We start from the raw sequence: 15,790 nt of genomic DNA on the forward strand, positions 1-15,790 counted from the left end.
TGTACTTTTGAGTTAATTACTAGTAATTAACATAATATACATAAAAATGTTTGTCTTATCTTGCGAGAGCCAGGATTTTAAGTTAGAATTATATTTTTCATAAATTTATGTATTCATTGTACTTAACATTCCATTTATTAGCTAATTTTTATTATAGTAGTTTAAAAGACTATTATTTTAAAATAGCTTCTCTTTTAATTAAAACTATTTCACTTAGTTTTTGCAAAGATTGTAAGTGAACTTTTTTGCCTCTTGTAAAATTGTTACTCTTCTCTTTTTATTTTTAACTAAAAATGTATTGAGGTATAGCTGATATACAATATTGTTTCAATATTATGTTTATGTTGAACATAAAATTACTAGTCTTCTTGTTACACTTTCATAGACTAAATAACTGAAGTATTTAATTTTCTTTAAAAGTTTTAATTTCTAATGGAAAAGTACCTTATTTAATGTTCTCTTCTGGATTATCTCATTCTGATTTATTATGGGAATTGACCTTTATATTCAATGAGTCACTGATAACCTGGTGAAGGTGGAGGAAGGAACCCATCTGGACTGAGATGAGGGAAGACTATGAAAAAGAGATGGTACCTGTAGATGATATTTCCATAAATTTTTCTGGAAAGCTGATAATTTCATATGCTCTTAAGCTTAGAATTTCATATGCTCATGGCAGAGGTTTGGTAGAGAAGGAGTTCCAAGAACAATTTAACTCAACAACAAAGGAGCCATTATCTATGTAAGGCATGTTGGATGCTCCATTCTTCAAAAGTACTAAATCTCAAATCTTAAGTGCTTGGCATGTAGACAATTCAGTGCGCAGATCACGATGAAATGGGGAAGATGGTAAGTTTACAAACATAGGAGGCACAGTACCAGGTGCCACTGTAGGAAAGAAAATGTAAGAAAAAGGAACGATGAATCACCTCTACTTGGATTAAGTAGGAAGGGCTTCATGGAGAAGGCATTTGAGGAAGTTACCGTTTGCGGGTCTGTAAGTTATGTCAAGTCTTCATAAGGAGGCCTGATTATGTCTCACAGTGATGTTTTCATGTGTGTGCATGCTTGTCTCCTACATTGGACAGGATATAGAGGGTGCTTGGGACAGAGCAATCAGTCAATATTTAGTCACTATGGCTGGGTGGCCACTAGTGGTAAAGAACCTGCCTGCCAATGGAGGAGATATAAGAGACACAGGTTCGATCCTTGTCGGGAAGATCCCCTGGAGAAGGAAACGGGAACCCACTCCAATATCCTTGCCTGGAAAATCCCATGGACAGTGTAGCCTGGCAGGCTACAGTCCATGGGGTCGCAAAGAGTTGGACACGACTGAAGTGACTTAGCACACACGCATGATAAATACGATAGTAAATGCTGTCTGGATGAGTGAGTAACGAGTGAATGCATGTATACATTAATAAGTGGCAGGGTGCGCCTCAAGGGTGGTGGGCCTGGAACCTCGGTCTCGCTGCGGGTACCCTTGTGCAATCCTGCCAATTTGCCAGGCGCTCTAATTTCTAGGAGCAGTCTCCACAGCCAGCGTGGCGGGGGCGGGGTTCCAAACCTCCGCCTGGGAGTGCCCACTCCGGGCGGTAGGGGGCGCCGGCGCGCGGCCGGGCGGGTCCCCCGGCACCACCCGCGCGAAGCCGAACCAGTGTCTACGCCATGCGCGCGCTGCTGCCACTGCTGCGCACCAGCTGGGCCTGGCCCGTGGGCGCCGCCGCCGCTGCCTCCGCCCGCCCTGCTGCGGGGAGCCAGCGCAGGGCCCGGGCCGCGTCGGACCATGGCCCTGTACCGCACGGAGGAGCGCGGCCAGCCCCACTCTCCCGATTACCGCCTCTTTTTCAGTAAGTAGCTCGCGGGAGGCCCGCCGCGCGTCGCACCGGAGGTTGGGGATGGGAGCGTGGCCTCCATCCCTGCGTCCGGCGGGCACAGCGCGGTCGCCGCGCGGTCCAGGCCACGTTCCCTCACGCGGGGGCCCGCGCCGAGCTGCGGGAGCTGCCTGTGAAGGGAGCCGCCAGGTCCCCAGTCACGGAGCGCAGAGACGCAGGGCGACAGGCGGGGCCGCGCTGGGTCACCCTGAGCCGGGGCCGGCGTCACCTGCCCTGGCCCGCAGCCGTTAGCCCGGCCCCCGCCGGCGTTCCGGATTCAACTGTGGTGAACGGAGTTCCTGGGTCAGCCCGCCCTCCGGGTGGGCGTAACAAAGCTCCTTCGGCTAGGGCCGCTGGCGATTGGAGAGGCAGGCGGGACTTCGGAGATGCTTGGTCCAGCCGTTCTTCTTTTATGGGGCGGGGCTCTGATGAAGGCTCTCTCAGCAGCCTGAATTTATACTTGCGAGTTTGCACCTTGAATGTGATCCACGATCAAGGACCTCGTTGGTTCCGAAGTAACCCCTTCTCCTCTCCAAATTGAGCAAATCCAGAGGGCGAAGCGACTTAGGACCTTGACCTGGCCAGCTAAAATGGGAAAGACCCAGGTCTCCCTTAGTCTCATTTTTTTTTTTTTTTTGCACCTGTATGTTTCACTGTGCAGGTTAGCTAGGATGTGAAGCAGCGAGGTTGGTTGAGTTGCTGTCATCCCTCACTGATCTGAGAGCCCCAAGGGGAATAGTACCTTTTTTTGTTTTTTCTAAAGTCGGCTTTGCCTTGCTGCTGCTGCTAAGTCGCTTCAGTCGTGTCCGACTCTGTGCGACCCCAGAGACAGCAGCCCACCAGGCTCCTCTGTCCCTGGGATTCTCCAGGCAAGAACACTGGAGTGGGTTGCCATTTCCTTCTCCAAAGCATGAAAGTGAAAAGTGAAAGTGAAGTCGCTCAGTCGTGTCCGACTCTTAGCGACCCCATGGACTGCAGCCTACCAGGCTCCTCCGTCCATGGGATTTTCCAGGCAAGAGTACTGGAGTGGGATGCCATCGCCTTCTCCGACTTGAGCCTAGGGTGGAGGCATATTTTATAGGAGAGAAGACTCAATTTGCATAGTTTTGTGGTTACTATCTTTGGGTTGGAAGATGCCCTGGAGCAGGAAATGGCAACCCACTCCAGTGTTCTTACCTGGAGAATCCCATGGACAGAGGAGCCTGGTGAACTACAGTCTATGGAATCGCAAGGAGTCGGTCAGGACTGAGCAACTGAGCACACAGGCACGTGGTCATAAGGCAGCTGATACTAAAATTCCCGTTTTCTTTAAACTTTTCTCCATATTCTTTCCCATCCTTATTTGGTCAAGGCTAATGAAGTAGAGCAGAGAAGGCAATGGCACCCCACTCCAGTACTCTCACCTGGAAAATCCCATGGATGGAGGAGCCTGGTAGGCTGCAGTCCACCGAGTCGCATAGAGTTAGACACAACTGAGCGACTTCACTTTCACTTTTCACTATCATGCACTGGAGAAGGAACTGGCACCCCACTCCAGTTTTCTTGCCTGGAGAATCCCAGGGACGGGGGAGCCTGGTGGGCTGCCATCTCTGGGGTCACACAGAGTTGGACACGACTGAAGCAACTTAGCAGCAGCAGCAATGAAGTAGAGAGGAACCATTAACAGGAAGACCCAAATTTCTGATGGATTGTTGTAAAACGTTACAACAGGATGGTTTGAGGAATAGCTTTCCATAGTAACAGTGTTAACAGATTGGCAGATTTCAAAGTAGATAGAAGCTAACTCCTAAAATGGTGAAAGTATTTTAGATTTGTTATAAATAGAGTAATAAATTATGAAGTGTGTGCTGGACCTGGTAGATGTGGCACTGAGAAAATTTTAGTTATGGGCCCAAGAGTTTCATAATATCGATATAATTAGTTAAGGAAAATATAAAAACACTAAAAAATATTTTATTTGAATGTTGGCTGAGAAAAAAACAGCCTTGAGGATCCTGGAGCATGTGGTGTAGCCTGCTGAGCACGGACTTTGGAATGGAGAGTCCTAGGCCTTGATTCTGGCTCTACAATAACTCGCTGTATGCTGTTGGCAGGCCGTGGCGTCATCTCTTACATGGCCAGTGTCTGTAGCTGTGAAAGAAAGCAGTTGACCTACCAGTGCTCTTCAAGGCCCTCCTTAGTGCCAGTATTCCCTGGAGGGGATGACTAAGAGATACTCCTAACATTATCTATTAGGCATTTCTGAGGCTCTATTGACCTCTTGCTGTGGTGTGGTTTTTTTAGTTGCTTCGTGTTTCAGACTCATGACTTTTCTATAGCTGGAATGCCACAAAATATATTTTATATAAATATAAAATATATTTATATCTCATTCAATTGAAATAATTGACAGAAAAGAAGAAAAATGATTTTACTGAGGTTGATGGGCAAAAATTGGAAGGAAGTAGTTTGGAGGAGAGGCCAGGCAGTGAGATAGCCATCGAGATTGTTGGGTTGAACAATTCCTCAATTAGACGCCAGATGGCGTCCTTGACCCAGGACAGTTTATAGTTTGCTGGAAGGGGTAGGACAAAGTGAAATGAAGCCCCTTCAGTGTTAGGTGGTATGCGGGAAACAGTGAGCAATTTACTCTTTATAAAGATAAATAAATTGGATATTTGTACTCTGGCAGTATCCGTGAGCAGTAATATGGTGCAGTTCTCTCCCTTCAAAGAAGAGCATCAGTATACCGCTTTTTTTGAAAAATGTTGTTTAGTATTGTTTAGCAGTGAAATCATTTCCCACATTTCCAAATATTTCCCAAGCCTCTGTAATACTAGTGAAGTTGGGAGGTAGGCTTTTTTCAATTTCATTTCTGTAAATGGTTCTCTTTACCACCATTCAGAAGAATTAGAATAAATGATAGATGCAGTACTTGGTTTTTCCCTTTTAATTGGTGTTAAACCTTGTAGGAATAGTATTGAAGTGAGACAAGGTGATGGGGAAGAGCATCCTGGTGGTAATCATGAGGCCTCTTGGCCCTGTAATTTACTTTTTGTGGGGACTTGTGTGAGTAATTGAACCTCTCACTACATCATTTTATTGAACCATGGAAAGAGGAGATCGGAATCAGTCATTTTCCAAACTGCTTAGTTGAGCACAAGCATCCCATGGTGTGTTATTAGATTTTCTTTAAAGGAAGAGCTTCATGGTTTATTAAATTAGCAAACCACTTCCCATTTTATTACCTTGGGGAGTCACCGTGTGCATATTAAAATTCTTGGAAATTTTTATGTAACGTAACTTGTCCCAAACTTTTGAATCCCAAAGCCCCTGTTTCTCAGAACATTTGTTGACATTTTAGTAACTCTGGAGTTTCATAGAATTCTATTTGGGAAGCATTGAGTTCTAGATTAATAGTCAAAAGACTTGGGTTGTAGAGGGGCGGGACGGGGAGGGAGACGGGAGGGAGGTTCAAGGGGGAGGGGAAGTATGTATACCTATGGCCAGCTCATGTTGATTTATGGCAGAAACCATCACAATATTGTAAAGTAATTATCCTCTAATTAAAAATTTTGTAAAATGGAAAAAAAAAATAGGTTGTAGGCTTGGCATCACTTGATTTCCTTTAGCTCAATTTCTCCATCTGTAAAATGGGAATGGCACTGATGATTTTATAGAATTGCTGTGTCAGCTAAACGATACCATATATGTAAAGATTATTAGTGTCTCCTGCTTGGTACACGGTTAATGTTTAAAAATACGTATTTTTTTTTTTCCCTTTTGACTTTAAGACACTAGACCAAAATTCTTGTTAGATTTTATAAAGGATGAGAACAGTGGGATATGGATAGAATTGGATATTTTGACTGTGTCCCAATTTATTAATTCCAAGTCTCAGGAGTTTTAATGGGTACTGATGACCTGTGATCTTTTGAATTAGTTGTGAAATCATAATGAAGTAAGACTTGTTCATATAGGACTAGAGACATAACATTGTATGCCAGTATTCATTTGGTAGTCTCCATGTGTTTCTTTTGTTCGTAACTTATAATTCATTATTTTAAATTTTTTAAGTTTTCTGAAAGGATGAGGAGAAACTATGCTTTTCATAATTTGGATTTTTGTTACTGTGGGGTAGGTGACTGGTTCCAGAGAAGGCGATGGCACCCCACTCCAGCACTCTTGCCTGGAAAGTCCCGTGGATGGAGGAGCCTGGTAGGCTGCAGTCCATGGGGTCGCTAAGAATCGGACACGACTGAGCGACTTCACTTTCACTTTTCACTTTCATGCATTGGAGAAGGAAATGGCAACCCACTCCAGTGTTCTTGCCTGGAGAATCCCAGGGACGGGGGGAGCCTGGTGGGCTGCCATCTATGGGGTCTCACAGAGTCGGACACGACTGAAGCAACTTAGCAAGCAAGCAAGCAAGCAAGCAAGCAAGGTGACTGGTTCACTTAGAGAAATAATGCCATAAATAATTCCAGTTGCTTTTATTTAGCATGAGAATGAATCATGCAGGTTTTAAACAATGAATTTGTTTTATCATTTATAGTAAGCATATGTTTATGTTGAAATTATTAAATGTTTTCTTAACATACATCATTTGAATAGTAGGAGCAATCTGCCATTGAATGTACCCCACATCTGGACTTAATAAAATTTACAATGAGTACTACACAAAAGGTGTGTTTTGATTCTTAAATATATGAGTTCTTATAACCTTTTTTTTTTTTTAATTTTGCCTATATCATAGAACTTGAATTAACGTAATAGAACATAATGGTTATTGTGTGGATATAGAAACATTAATTGTATTTATTTGGTTTTGTCATTGCCACAGCTTCCAGTAAGAATGTCTATAAATGGTTTTAGTAATCATATGTGATAGTATGTTGGTACTTGGCCTACATGTAGCTATTTGATGTATATGATACATATAATCAGATACAGGTTTTGCAGTTCATTTGATTTTATCACTTGCTGATTTAAATGAACTTTCATTCTGAAACAACTTGCTATTCTAAGAGAAAAACATGTAGATAACTTACAAAGTGACAGAATGAAATCTCATTTCAGTCCAGTTGAAGGTAAAATTTTGACATTGTTTGGCAACATCTAATATATTTCCAGTGGTCATGTATGGATGTGAGAGTTGGACTGTGAAGAAAGCTGAGCGCCGAAGAATTGATGCTTTTGAACTGTGGCGTTGTAGAAGACTCTTGAGAGTCCCTTGGACTGCAAGGAGATCCAACCAGTCCATTTTAAAGGAGATCAGTCCTGAGTGTTCATTGGAAGGACTGATGTTGAAGCTGAAACTTCAGTACTTTGGCCACCTCATGCGAAGAGTTGACTCATTGGAAAAGACTCTGATGCTGGGAGGGATTGGGGGCAGGAGGAGAAGGGGACGACAGAGGATGAGATGGCTGGATGGCATCACTGACTCGATGGACATGAGTCTGGGTGAACTCCGGGAGTTAGTGATGGACAGGGAGGCCTGGCGTGCTTCGATTCATGGGGTCGTAAAGAGTCGGACATGACTGAGCGACTGAACTGAACTGAATATATGTTGATGGGCCTGATAGAATTTGTTAGCTAATGCCTAGTAGGTATGTAGTCTGATTTTTGACAAAGTGAAATACCACAACAAGGTGGTGGGGTGACTCCCATTGTTTTTCTCTCTCCTCATAAATATCCAAAAGTGATAGTAGGTGGATAAAAAAAGATAACCCTGAAACAACAAATAAGAAGGAGCCATTAAAGCTGGTGATTTCAGAATATTTATAAAGGAAGAAAAGCAGATGGAGGTGTGGTTATTGGTGAAGAGGCACAGAGGAAGTCCCAACTTAAGTCTGTGTGCTAAGGGTCTGTAGTTTCAGAGGAAGCTGAGCTGCTTTGCAGAACCTCAGGGTCTGAGGACATGTTGATATATGGGAGAGAGTGTGAGAGAGAGAGAGATGTGGAGCTTGACACAGGAGGAGCCGTGTAAGTTGTATTATGGAATGGCAGGCACATGGATGTTTACTATGCAGGCCTGGGGCTTAGGCCATGGACTGATTCCTTCCCCAGAGGTTGAAGGACGTGTTTGGAGATCGGTAGGACAGCCTGATGGCGTTGCTGTCCCTCTGACTCGGGGATGTGCCAGTGTCACAGCCAGCTGCTTAAGCGCACATCCTCACAGGAAGCTGGCCCTTCGCCAAGCCTCTCCCACACACATCGCCTTTCCTAGTCTTTTATTCTTAACTATAGACCAGCTTGTCAGGGATCACCTTCAGACAGGTTTTCCTCACTGCTACTGTTACCTACCAAACTGCTTTGTCAAAAGGTGACCTTCATGTGGCAAATTAATGATCAACTGAAAATTCTCCTCCCAGGTGAATTCTCAACAGTATTTTTACAGTCTAACCCTCTTTCTGCCTTGAATTTTTTTTTTTCCCCTCCTGGGACAACACTTTCTTTTATCTTCTTTTGATAGCTTCTCCATCAGCAGTTTCCTTTGCTGGATTCTCTGATCTGAACTCTAACCTTTGAAATGGCCCAGGACTCAGTACTTTGCACATATATCTATCTTTTCTCTCTCTAGGGCAGGGGTTGGCAAGCCCTTTCTGAAAAGGGCCAAATAGTAAATAGTTTAGGTTTTGCAAGACCGGTGGTCCCTCACAAACTCTGTGTTGTGGGGCAGAAGCAACCAGCGAGTAAAGGTATGGCTATGGCTATGTTCCAGCAAAAGGCTGTTTATAAAAGTGAGGACAGCCCTTGTGCTGTATTTGGCCTGTGGGCCAGAGTTTCTGTTGTTGCTTTTGATGTAGATGATCCCATCCATCGAGATATCCCTGCCTCCCAGATTTGTAATGTTGGCTCCCAGATTTGTAATGTTAGGCCTAGTCTCTTCTTGAGCTCAAGATTTACACATGCGGTAAATGTACTCTGTATTTCCACTGAAATGTCCCAGAAGTTAACCTAAAGTTAATGTGTAGAAAACAGAACTCCCTGTCCCTCACCCCTACCCAACTATTTCGGCCTTCACACTTATGACCAGTAACTTAGGAACCATTGTTGTGGCCAGTCTTACCCTGTATCTAGTTACTAGTCTGTCCTTTCAGTCCAGCTTTTGAAATGTATCCAGAAGACACTCATCTCTGCTGCCACCTGTGCTCCTGTATCCACGTCACCGACATCCTTCACTTGACCGATTGCAGGGGCCTCCTGGTTCTTCACCCTGCTCCACCACTGTCCCCTGAAGCCTGCTTTCCACCAGAAGTCATGACACATAAGTCTGATCATGCCAGGTCCTGCTCTTACTGTTGCAAGGTCCTGTGTGAGCTGATCCTGGGCTTCATCACTGAAGCCTTTGCTTACCTCTCTTCTTTCTGATCATTGTGCTCCAGTCTTCCTGGCCTCCGAGTGTCTCCAGATGCCCTGCGTTTTCTCGCCTCAGCACCTCTGTGCTTGCTCCTCGTGCAGTGTGCCTCCCTAGATGTCTGCTTGACCCTCTTCCTTGCTTCATTCCGCTTCCCTGGCATTTCCATATAAAATATTATCTCCTTCCGCCATTCTTTTCTTGCCCAATACCTGATCAAGTTAAAAGTATATTCATTGCTTCTATGCACCAACCCCTGACCAGAATATAAATTCCACAAAAGCAAGGACTTTGTATATCTAGTACCTAAAACAGTGCTCAGTATACTGTGTGTGTTCAGTAAGTATTTACTGAATGAATGATTTTAAGAAAACCGTATAAACTAAATGGGAAAAAAGAAGAGAACCAGAATTTTTCAGAGTCACACAGGTATCCACTGAGATTTCAGCAAGTGATTGCACCCATTAAGAAGGAAAAGGAGGCTATGAAGAAAAGGCAGTCAAAGAACAAGAGCTTTTGGAGATTAAAATCTGATTAAGACACAAAAGTTGATAGAAGGGAAGTGGGTAAATTGGTGTTCTGTTATTTTAAGCCACCAAGTGTGTAGTAATTGTTAGGGCAGTCCTGGAAAGCTGATGCAGAGAAGTTAGAACATACGGTAAAGAAATCTACCAGAAAGTAGAACAAAATGTCAAAGAGACAGCGGCGGGGGGGATAAAAAAAAGGTAGAAGGGACATAGAGATTTACTCTAGGAAGTCTTAACATTTGGATACTATGAGTCCCAGAAGGAAACAACAGACAAAATGAAGAATTTTCAAAGGAATAGTGAAAGAGATCTAAGAATTTAAGTACCCAAGTGCTCTGAGTCCCTGACTGTTTACTGTGAAAACTCAGAAAACAGAGGCTTTTATAAAGAAGACCCTGAAAATCCCTGGGGTTGGGAGAAGGGGAAGGGGGGAGAACAGTCCACCTGCAGAGGACCAAGAACAAACTGGTATCTGACTACGAGCAGCCCTGAAAGCTCAGACTGGAGTAACGCTTCCAAAATTCTGAGATCGTTTTCCTTCTAGAATTTACCCTGGCAACCATTAATCCAGGGTGTAGGCTGAGTTAAGACACTTCAGGCATTTAAGGACTTTGGAGATTTACCTCCCCTGCGTCCTTTCTTACACTACACAAGTTAGTAATATGCTCTTGCAAAACAGGTAAAACAAACAAAGCTGAAAGCATGGAATCCAGAAAACAGATCTAAGTTGGAAATCAACAAAGCAGAGTCTCAAGATGCCAAGAAAGCATCCAATCCAGATTGCAACAGAAAGTATGATTTCCAAAGGGAGCTATTTGGTTAGAGAATTCCATAGTTTCTGTGGAAGCTGTGAGACATTTGAATAATTGATAGATATGATTATGACTGACTAAGGAAGAAAATTAGAAACACAACACAAAATAGAAGTTGAACAGAAACGGAAATTATCTGTAAGATTCTACTTGGCCAAAAATCAACATCTAGCAATGCTTCTTAAACTTGCCTGACTCGTATGCTTACTAATAATATAAATACCCAGATTTCTCTCCTTATGATTCTGATTAACTAGGTATGAGATCTGCTTAACAAGCAATCCAGGCTTTTCTGAACTTTAGGAAATACACTAACAGGAAAAGCATGGAAAACTCAATAGGATTATAGAACATTTTATCAGCTTTGAAGTGAAAAAATGTAAGTGCAGAAGATAAAAAATAAGGAAAAAGAATGAAGAAAGAGAAAAAGCCTTGTTAGTTGAGTCAAGAAATGCTGTTTATGTTTTGATGAAGCAAGGAGTAAAGCTGTAAAGTATTGGCCAATAGAGAATTTAAAGGGATTAGGTTGCAGTCAGATGAACTAAACTTACCTTTCAGAGCTGAAATCAGTAGATAATATTCTAATATTGTAAATTAAAAACTATATGAATATATTACAGTATTTGAAAAAGTAAATTGGCAACAATTTGGTTATAATTCTAAAGAAACAACCAGTCTGAGCTGCAGATAATGAAGTTCTAACCTAAGATTATCACTACTTTATTCTGAGCCTCTAAGAAAGGGCTGTTTCTGATGTGTGCTTCAGTTCTGTCTTGAAAAGGTGGCATGCGCTGCCACAGTGCTTGCTGTGTGTACCAAGTCTGTCCATGGCTCAGAGGTATAATATGGATTACCCCATTCATTTTAGACCGGATCAGAGAGGAGGCAATGGCACCCCACTCCAGTACTCTTGCCTGGAAAATCCCATGGACGGAGGAGCCTGGTAGGCTGCAGTCCATGGGGTTCTAGGAGTCGGACACGACTGAAGTGACTTAGCATGCATGCATGCATTGGAGAAGGAAATGGCAACCCACTCCAGTGTTCTTGCCTGGAGGATCCTAGGGATGGGGGAGCCTGCTGGGCTGCCATCTATGGGGTTGCACAGAGTCGGACACAACTGAAGTGACTTAGCAGCAGCAGCAGCAGCAGCAGCAGCAGGATAGATAGCACAGGTTTCTCTATCTATAAGTGGAGTGGTCCTATGAAATTATCCATCAGCTGAAATGTTTTAAAGAAGCAATACCTTAGGAGACCTCTTGCTAACGAATGCACAAGATAAATGGAGAGAAAGCACAGGTGCTCATGGACATAGTTCAGAGCTCTGGCAACTTGCTGCTGAGATGCTGAGTGTAGTTCCCAGGAAAGGAGCTTGCTTGGCCACACTCACCGTTCAGGGCTGCTTGATGCCTCCATTAACAGCTGCTGAAAACACACTGAATGCTGCTTTCATTCCTTTTTTTTTTTTTGTAAAAGTTAAAATCCTCTTTGGATTTTTTGTTGTTGTTGTTGTTAGCAAAAACAGGCACTAATGTAGGTCTTTTATAAAAGTGAAGTGGCTTAAACCAAACTTTTGAAAAGCAGGGGATACCAGAACCTATCTTTAAACCCACCTTTAGAGAATCTTAATGTGTTTAAGAATCTTAATGCATTCCATGTTGCTTAGAACTCAACATTCAGAAAACTAAGGTCATGGGATCCGGTTGCGTCACTTCATGGCAAATAGATGGGGAAACAATGCAAACAGTGAGAGACTTTATTTTCTTGGGCTCCAGAGTCACTGCAGATGGTGACTGCAGCCATGAAAGATGCTTGCTCCTTGGAAGAAAAGCAATGACCAACCTAGACAGCATATTAAAAAGCAGAGACATTAGTTTGCCAACAAAGGTCCATCTAGTCAAAGCTATGGTTTTTCCAGTAGTCATGTATAGATGTGAGAGTTGGACTTTAAAGAAAGCTGAGTGCAGAAGAATTGATGCCTTTGAATTTGGTGTTGGAGAAGACTCTTGGAGTCCCTTGGACTGCAAGGAGATCCAACCAGTCTATCCTAAAGGAAATCAGTCCTCAATGTTTATTGAAAGGGCTGATGCTGAAGCTGAAACTCCAATACTTTGGCCACCTGATGCGAAGAACTGACTTGTTTGAAAGGACCCTGATGATTGAAAGATTGAAGGCGGGAGGAGAAAGGGACAACAGAGGATGAGATGATTGGATGGCATCACTGACTCGATGAACATGAGTTTGAGTAGACTTCAGGAGTTGGTGATGGACAGGGAAGCCTGGCGTTCTGCAGTCCATGGTGTCACAAGAGTTGGATACGACTGAGCGACTGAACTGAACTGAATGTGTTTAAGTGAAGCCTAATATACTTATAGTACTGACTTTAGAACACTTCTGATGGATTCTTATCCTTTCTTTGTATGTTAGGTCAGTGATTCGCTCTCCGATTGTGCCAAGAGGACTTCTTTGTCTCTCAGTTTGTAGGATGATGCTGATCCTGATAGTGTGTAGTGCGCACTAACTTAGCTGTAGGCATTGCTCACATTTTAGCACTTTTGTATTATGACATCTAATACATTGCTTTTTGCATGCTAAATTGTATATTACTTAATTACAGGAAATTGAGAAAAGTGTCAGAGAAATCGAGTGACTTTATCAAACTCAGCAACTACAAGGCAGACTCTTGCCCTCTGTATTCATTGCTCCTGTACAAATTTATTAGTATTATGCCCATCAAAGCATTATAATTATCAGAGATCTAAGGCCTTATTTTATTTTCCCAGACGTTTTTCATTTTTTTCTTTATTATTATGTTTTTATTTAAACTATTTCATGACCCAAATGGCTTCTAGTAGGTTTGGTTATCTGAGTCAAACCATTCATTTACCTGTATATTCTTTCTGCCTTCCAAAATGGCAATTAGAACATTATTTTAATGTATGTATTGGCACTGCCTTAGTGTTTGAATATATTTAGACCCCATTTTGAAGTGATAGATGTCAAAGAACACTTCTCACAGATCTTTAGCTTTTAATGATCACAGTCTAGGCCTATTTGCCCTCATACTTGAGTAGCACATACTTCTCTTACTTCTTAGTATTTGTTGAGACTTGTCCCCAGTTAACAAGAGCTTTAGGTAAACTTCACACCAAGTCAGTGTGCTAGAGGTATCATTTAGTCTTAATTCCAGGTAGCCCAGCTGTTCTTTCAAGTTTCCTGTACTTCATTAAGTTTAGTAACAAACTTTCCTGGTTTGTAGGATTTCCTGAATTCTTAGAGCTGCGGTGGTTGTTAATTTCCATCAGTGATAGGTTGCAAATGTAGCAACGTAGTAATGTGCTAAGAACCGCAGCTGGGTGATTGTTATTTGCAGTAAGTGCTCCTGTTTATACCTTAAAATGTACTATAGTTTTCTAAACTGCCTTCTTTTTTGTGTGAACAGTTCTGAGCTTTAGTAGAAATACAGACTCTTTTAAACACCAGCACAGTGATGGTGCAGAACAGTCTGTCACTCCCCCAGATTTTCTCCCGGCTCCTCTTTTAAGTCAACTCCACCCTCTCCCCTCAACCTCTGGCAACCTCTGGTCTGGTTTTTAATCCCTATAGTTTTGCCTTTTCCAGAATGTTATCTTAGTGGAGTTGTTTGAATCTAGCTTCTTTCACTTAGCATAATTGCATTATAGATTTTTTTCATTTTCTTTTGTGTATCAGTAGTTCATTTTTTATTATGGACTAATGGCTGCTGCTGCTGCTGGACTATTGAGTAAAATGCCATTGTGTGGGTTTAATAGTTTGTTTATCTGTTTACCAGTTGGATATTTGAGTTGCCTCCAGTTTTTGTGATTATTGAGTAAAGCCACTATAAACATACACTGAGAAGTTTTTGTTTGAGCATAAGTTTTCATTTTTCCTTATTTCTGGATCATACATTTATAAGAAACTGTCAAACTATTTTCCAAAGTTGCTGTACTGTGTTCAATTCCCCACCACTATGTTTTATTTTAATAGAAAATATGTAAATGTGACCCACTTAAGTAACTTTGTTATGTATAGAAAAGTAAATAATCTTGCAGCAAACTGATAGTTTTGTTTTCTGTTTTTTTTTAAATTTTTTTTTATTGAAGGATAATTGCTTTATAGAATTTTGTTGTTTTCTGTCAAACCTCAACATGAATCAGCTATAGGTATTGTTTCCTGTTCTTTGTGTTGCTCATAGATGTCTTTAAAATCAGGCAGAGAATTTGAAATTTGAAGTGGTATGTGAAAGAGAAGTTTTTTTTTTAAGGTGCATCCTTTTTAACTGATGGAAAAGAGCTTTATAGATCTTCAGTTCAGTTCAGGGAGAGTTTTATATCCTTTGCAACTTGTGTGCTTTTTCTTATCTTTATCATAGTTTGTGCATCGGGTCATACATAAGTCACTTTGTTGCTAGGGTGGGAGAGGGTAAATTATAGTAGAAGCTTGTACAGAAAAATGAAATAATAATAGAGATATTTGCTCAGCACATATTAACTGAATGCCTACTAAGTGCTGGGAACTTTTCTGGGTTCTGAGGATCCAGTAGAGAGCCTAATAGAACAAACAGAAACACAACAACAAAAGGTCTTCTTTCTTCAGGAACTTTAGTGATAAGTGGTAAGGAAAACCCACACAGCATGAGACGAGGAAATTAAATTTTGGTGGAGTGTGGGCCATTGTTAAGTTGTATATTTCTAATTTTATTGGACAGAAGCCATTGTTTGTGTTTGTTCATTTGTTTAAATAAACTTTATTTTGGAATAATTTTAGATTGGACAAGGTTGCAGCAATTGTACAGAATTTCAGTATATATCTTACCATGTTCCCTAATATTAACATCTTTCATTACCACTCTGCATTTGTCAAAGCTAAGAAACCAACATTGTTACATGTTATTAACTAATTCCACATTTTATTTCAGTGTCACTGATTTTTCCATAATATCATTTTTCTGTCCCAAGATCCAGTTCAGGGTACCACATTCCTCTTAGACATTATATTTCCGTCAGTCAGTTCAGTCGTTCAGTCGTGTCCAACTCTTTGTGACCCCATGAATCACAGCACGCCAGGCCTCCCTGTCCATCACCAACTCCCGGAGTTCACCCAGACCCACGTCCATTGAGTCAGTGATGCCATCCAGCCATCTCATCCTCTGTCGTCCCCTTCTCCTCCTGCCCCCAATCCCTCCCAGCATCAGAGTCTTTTCCAATGAGTCAACTCTTC

The 15,790-nt window shown here is 42.0% G+C and overlaps 1 protein-coding gene across 1 annotated transcript in view; it reads left to right on the forward strand.

Moving 5' to 3' along the window:
* The first annotated feature begins 1,408 nt into the window (after positions 1-1,408).
* Positions 1,409-15,790, forward strand: part of PPA2 (pyrophosphatase (inorganic) 2) — a 100,219-nt gene continuing 85,837 nt past the window's right edge. The window contains exon 1 of the mRNA XM_010848347.1: positions 1,409-1,850. Within this exon, the coding sequence (XP_010846649.1) occupies positions 1,409-1,850 (442 nt within the window). The remainder of the gene's footprint in view (positions 1,851-15,790) is intronic.

This window comes from Bison bison, unplaced genomic scaffold (assembly GCF_000754665.1).
Source record: "Bison bison bison isolate TAMUID 2011002044 unplaced genomic scaffold, Bison_UMD1.0 scf7180017864263, whole genome shotgun sequence".
In the NCBI taxonomy this organism is placed as follows: Eukaryota; Metazoa; Chordata; class Mammalia; order Artiodactyla; family Bovidae; genus Bison; species Bison bison.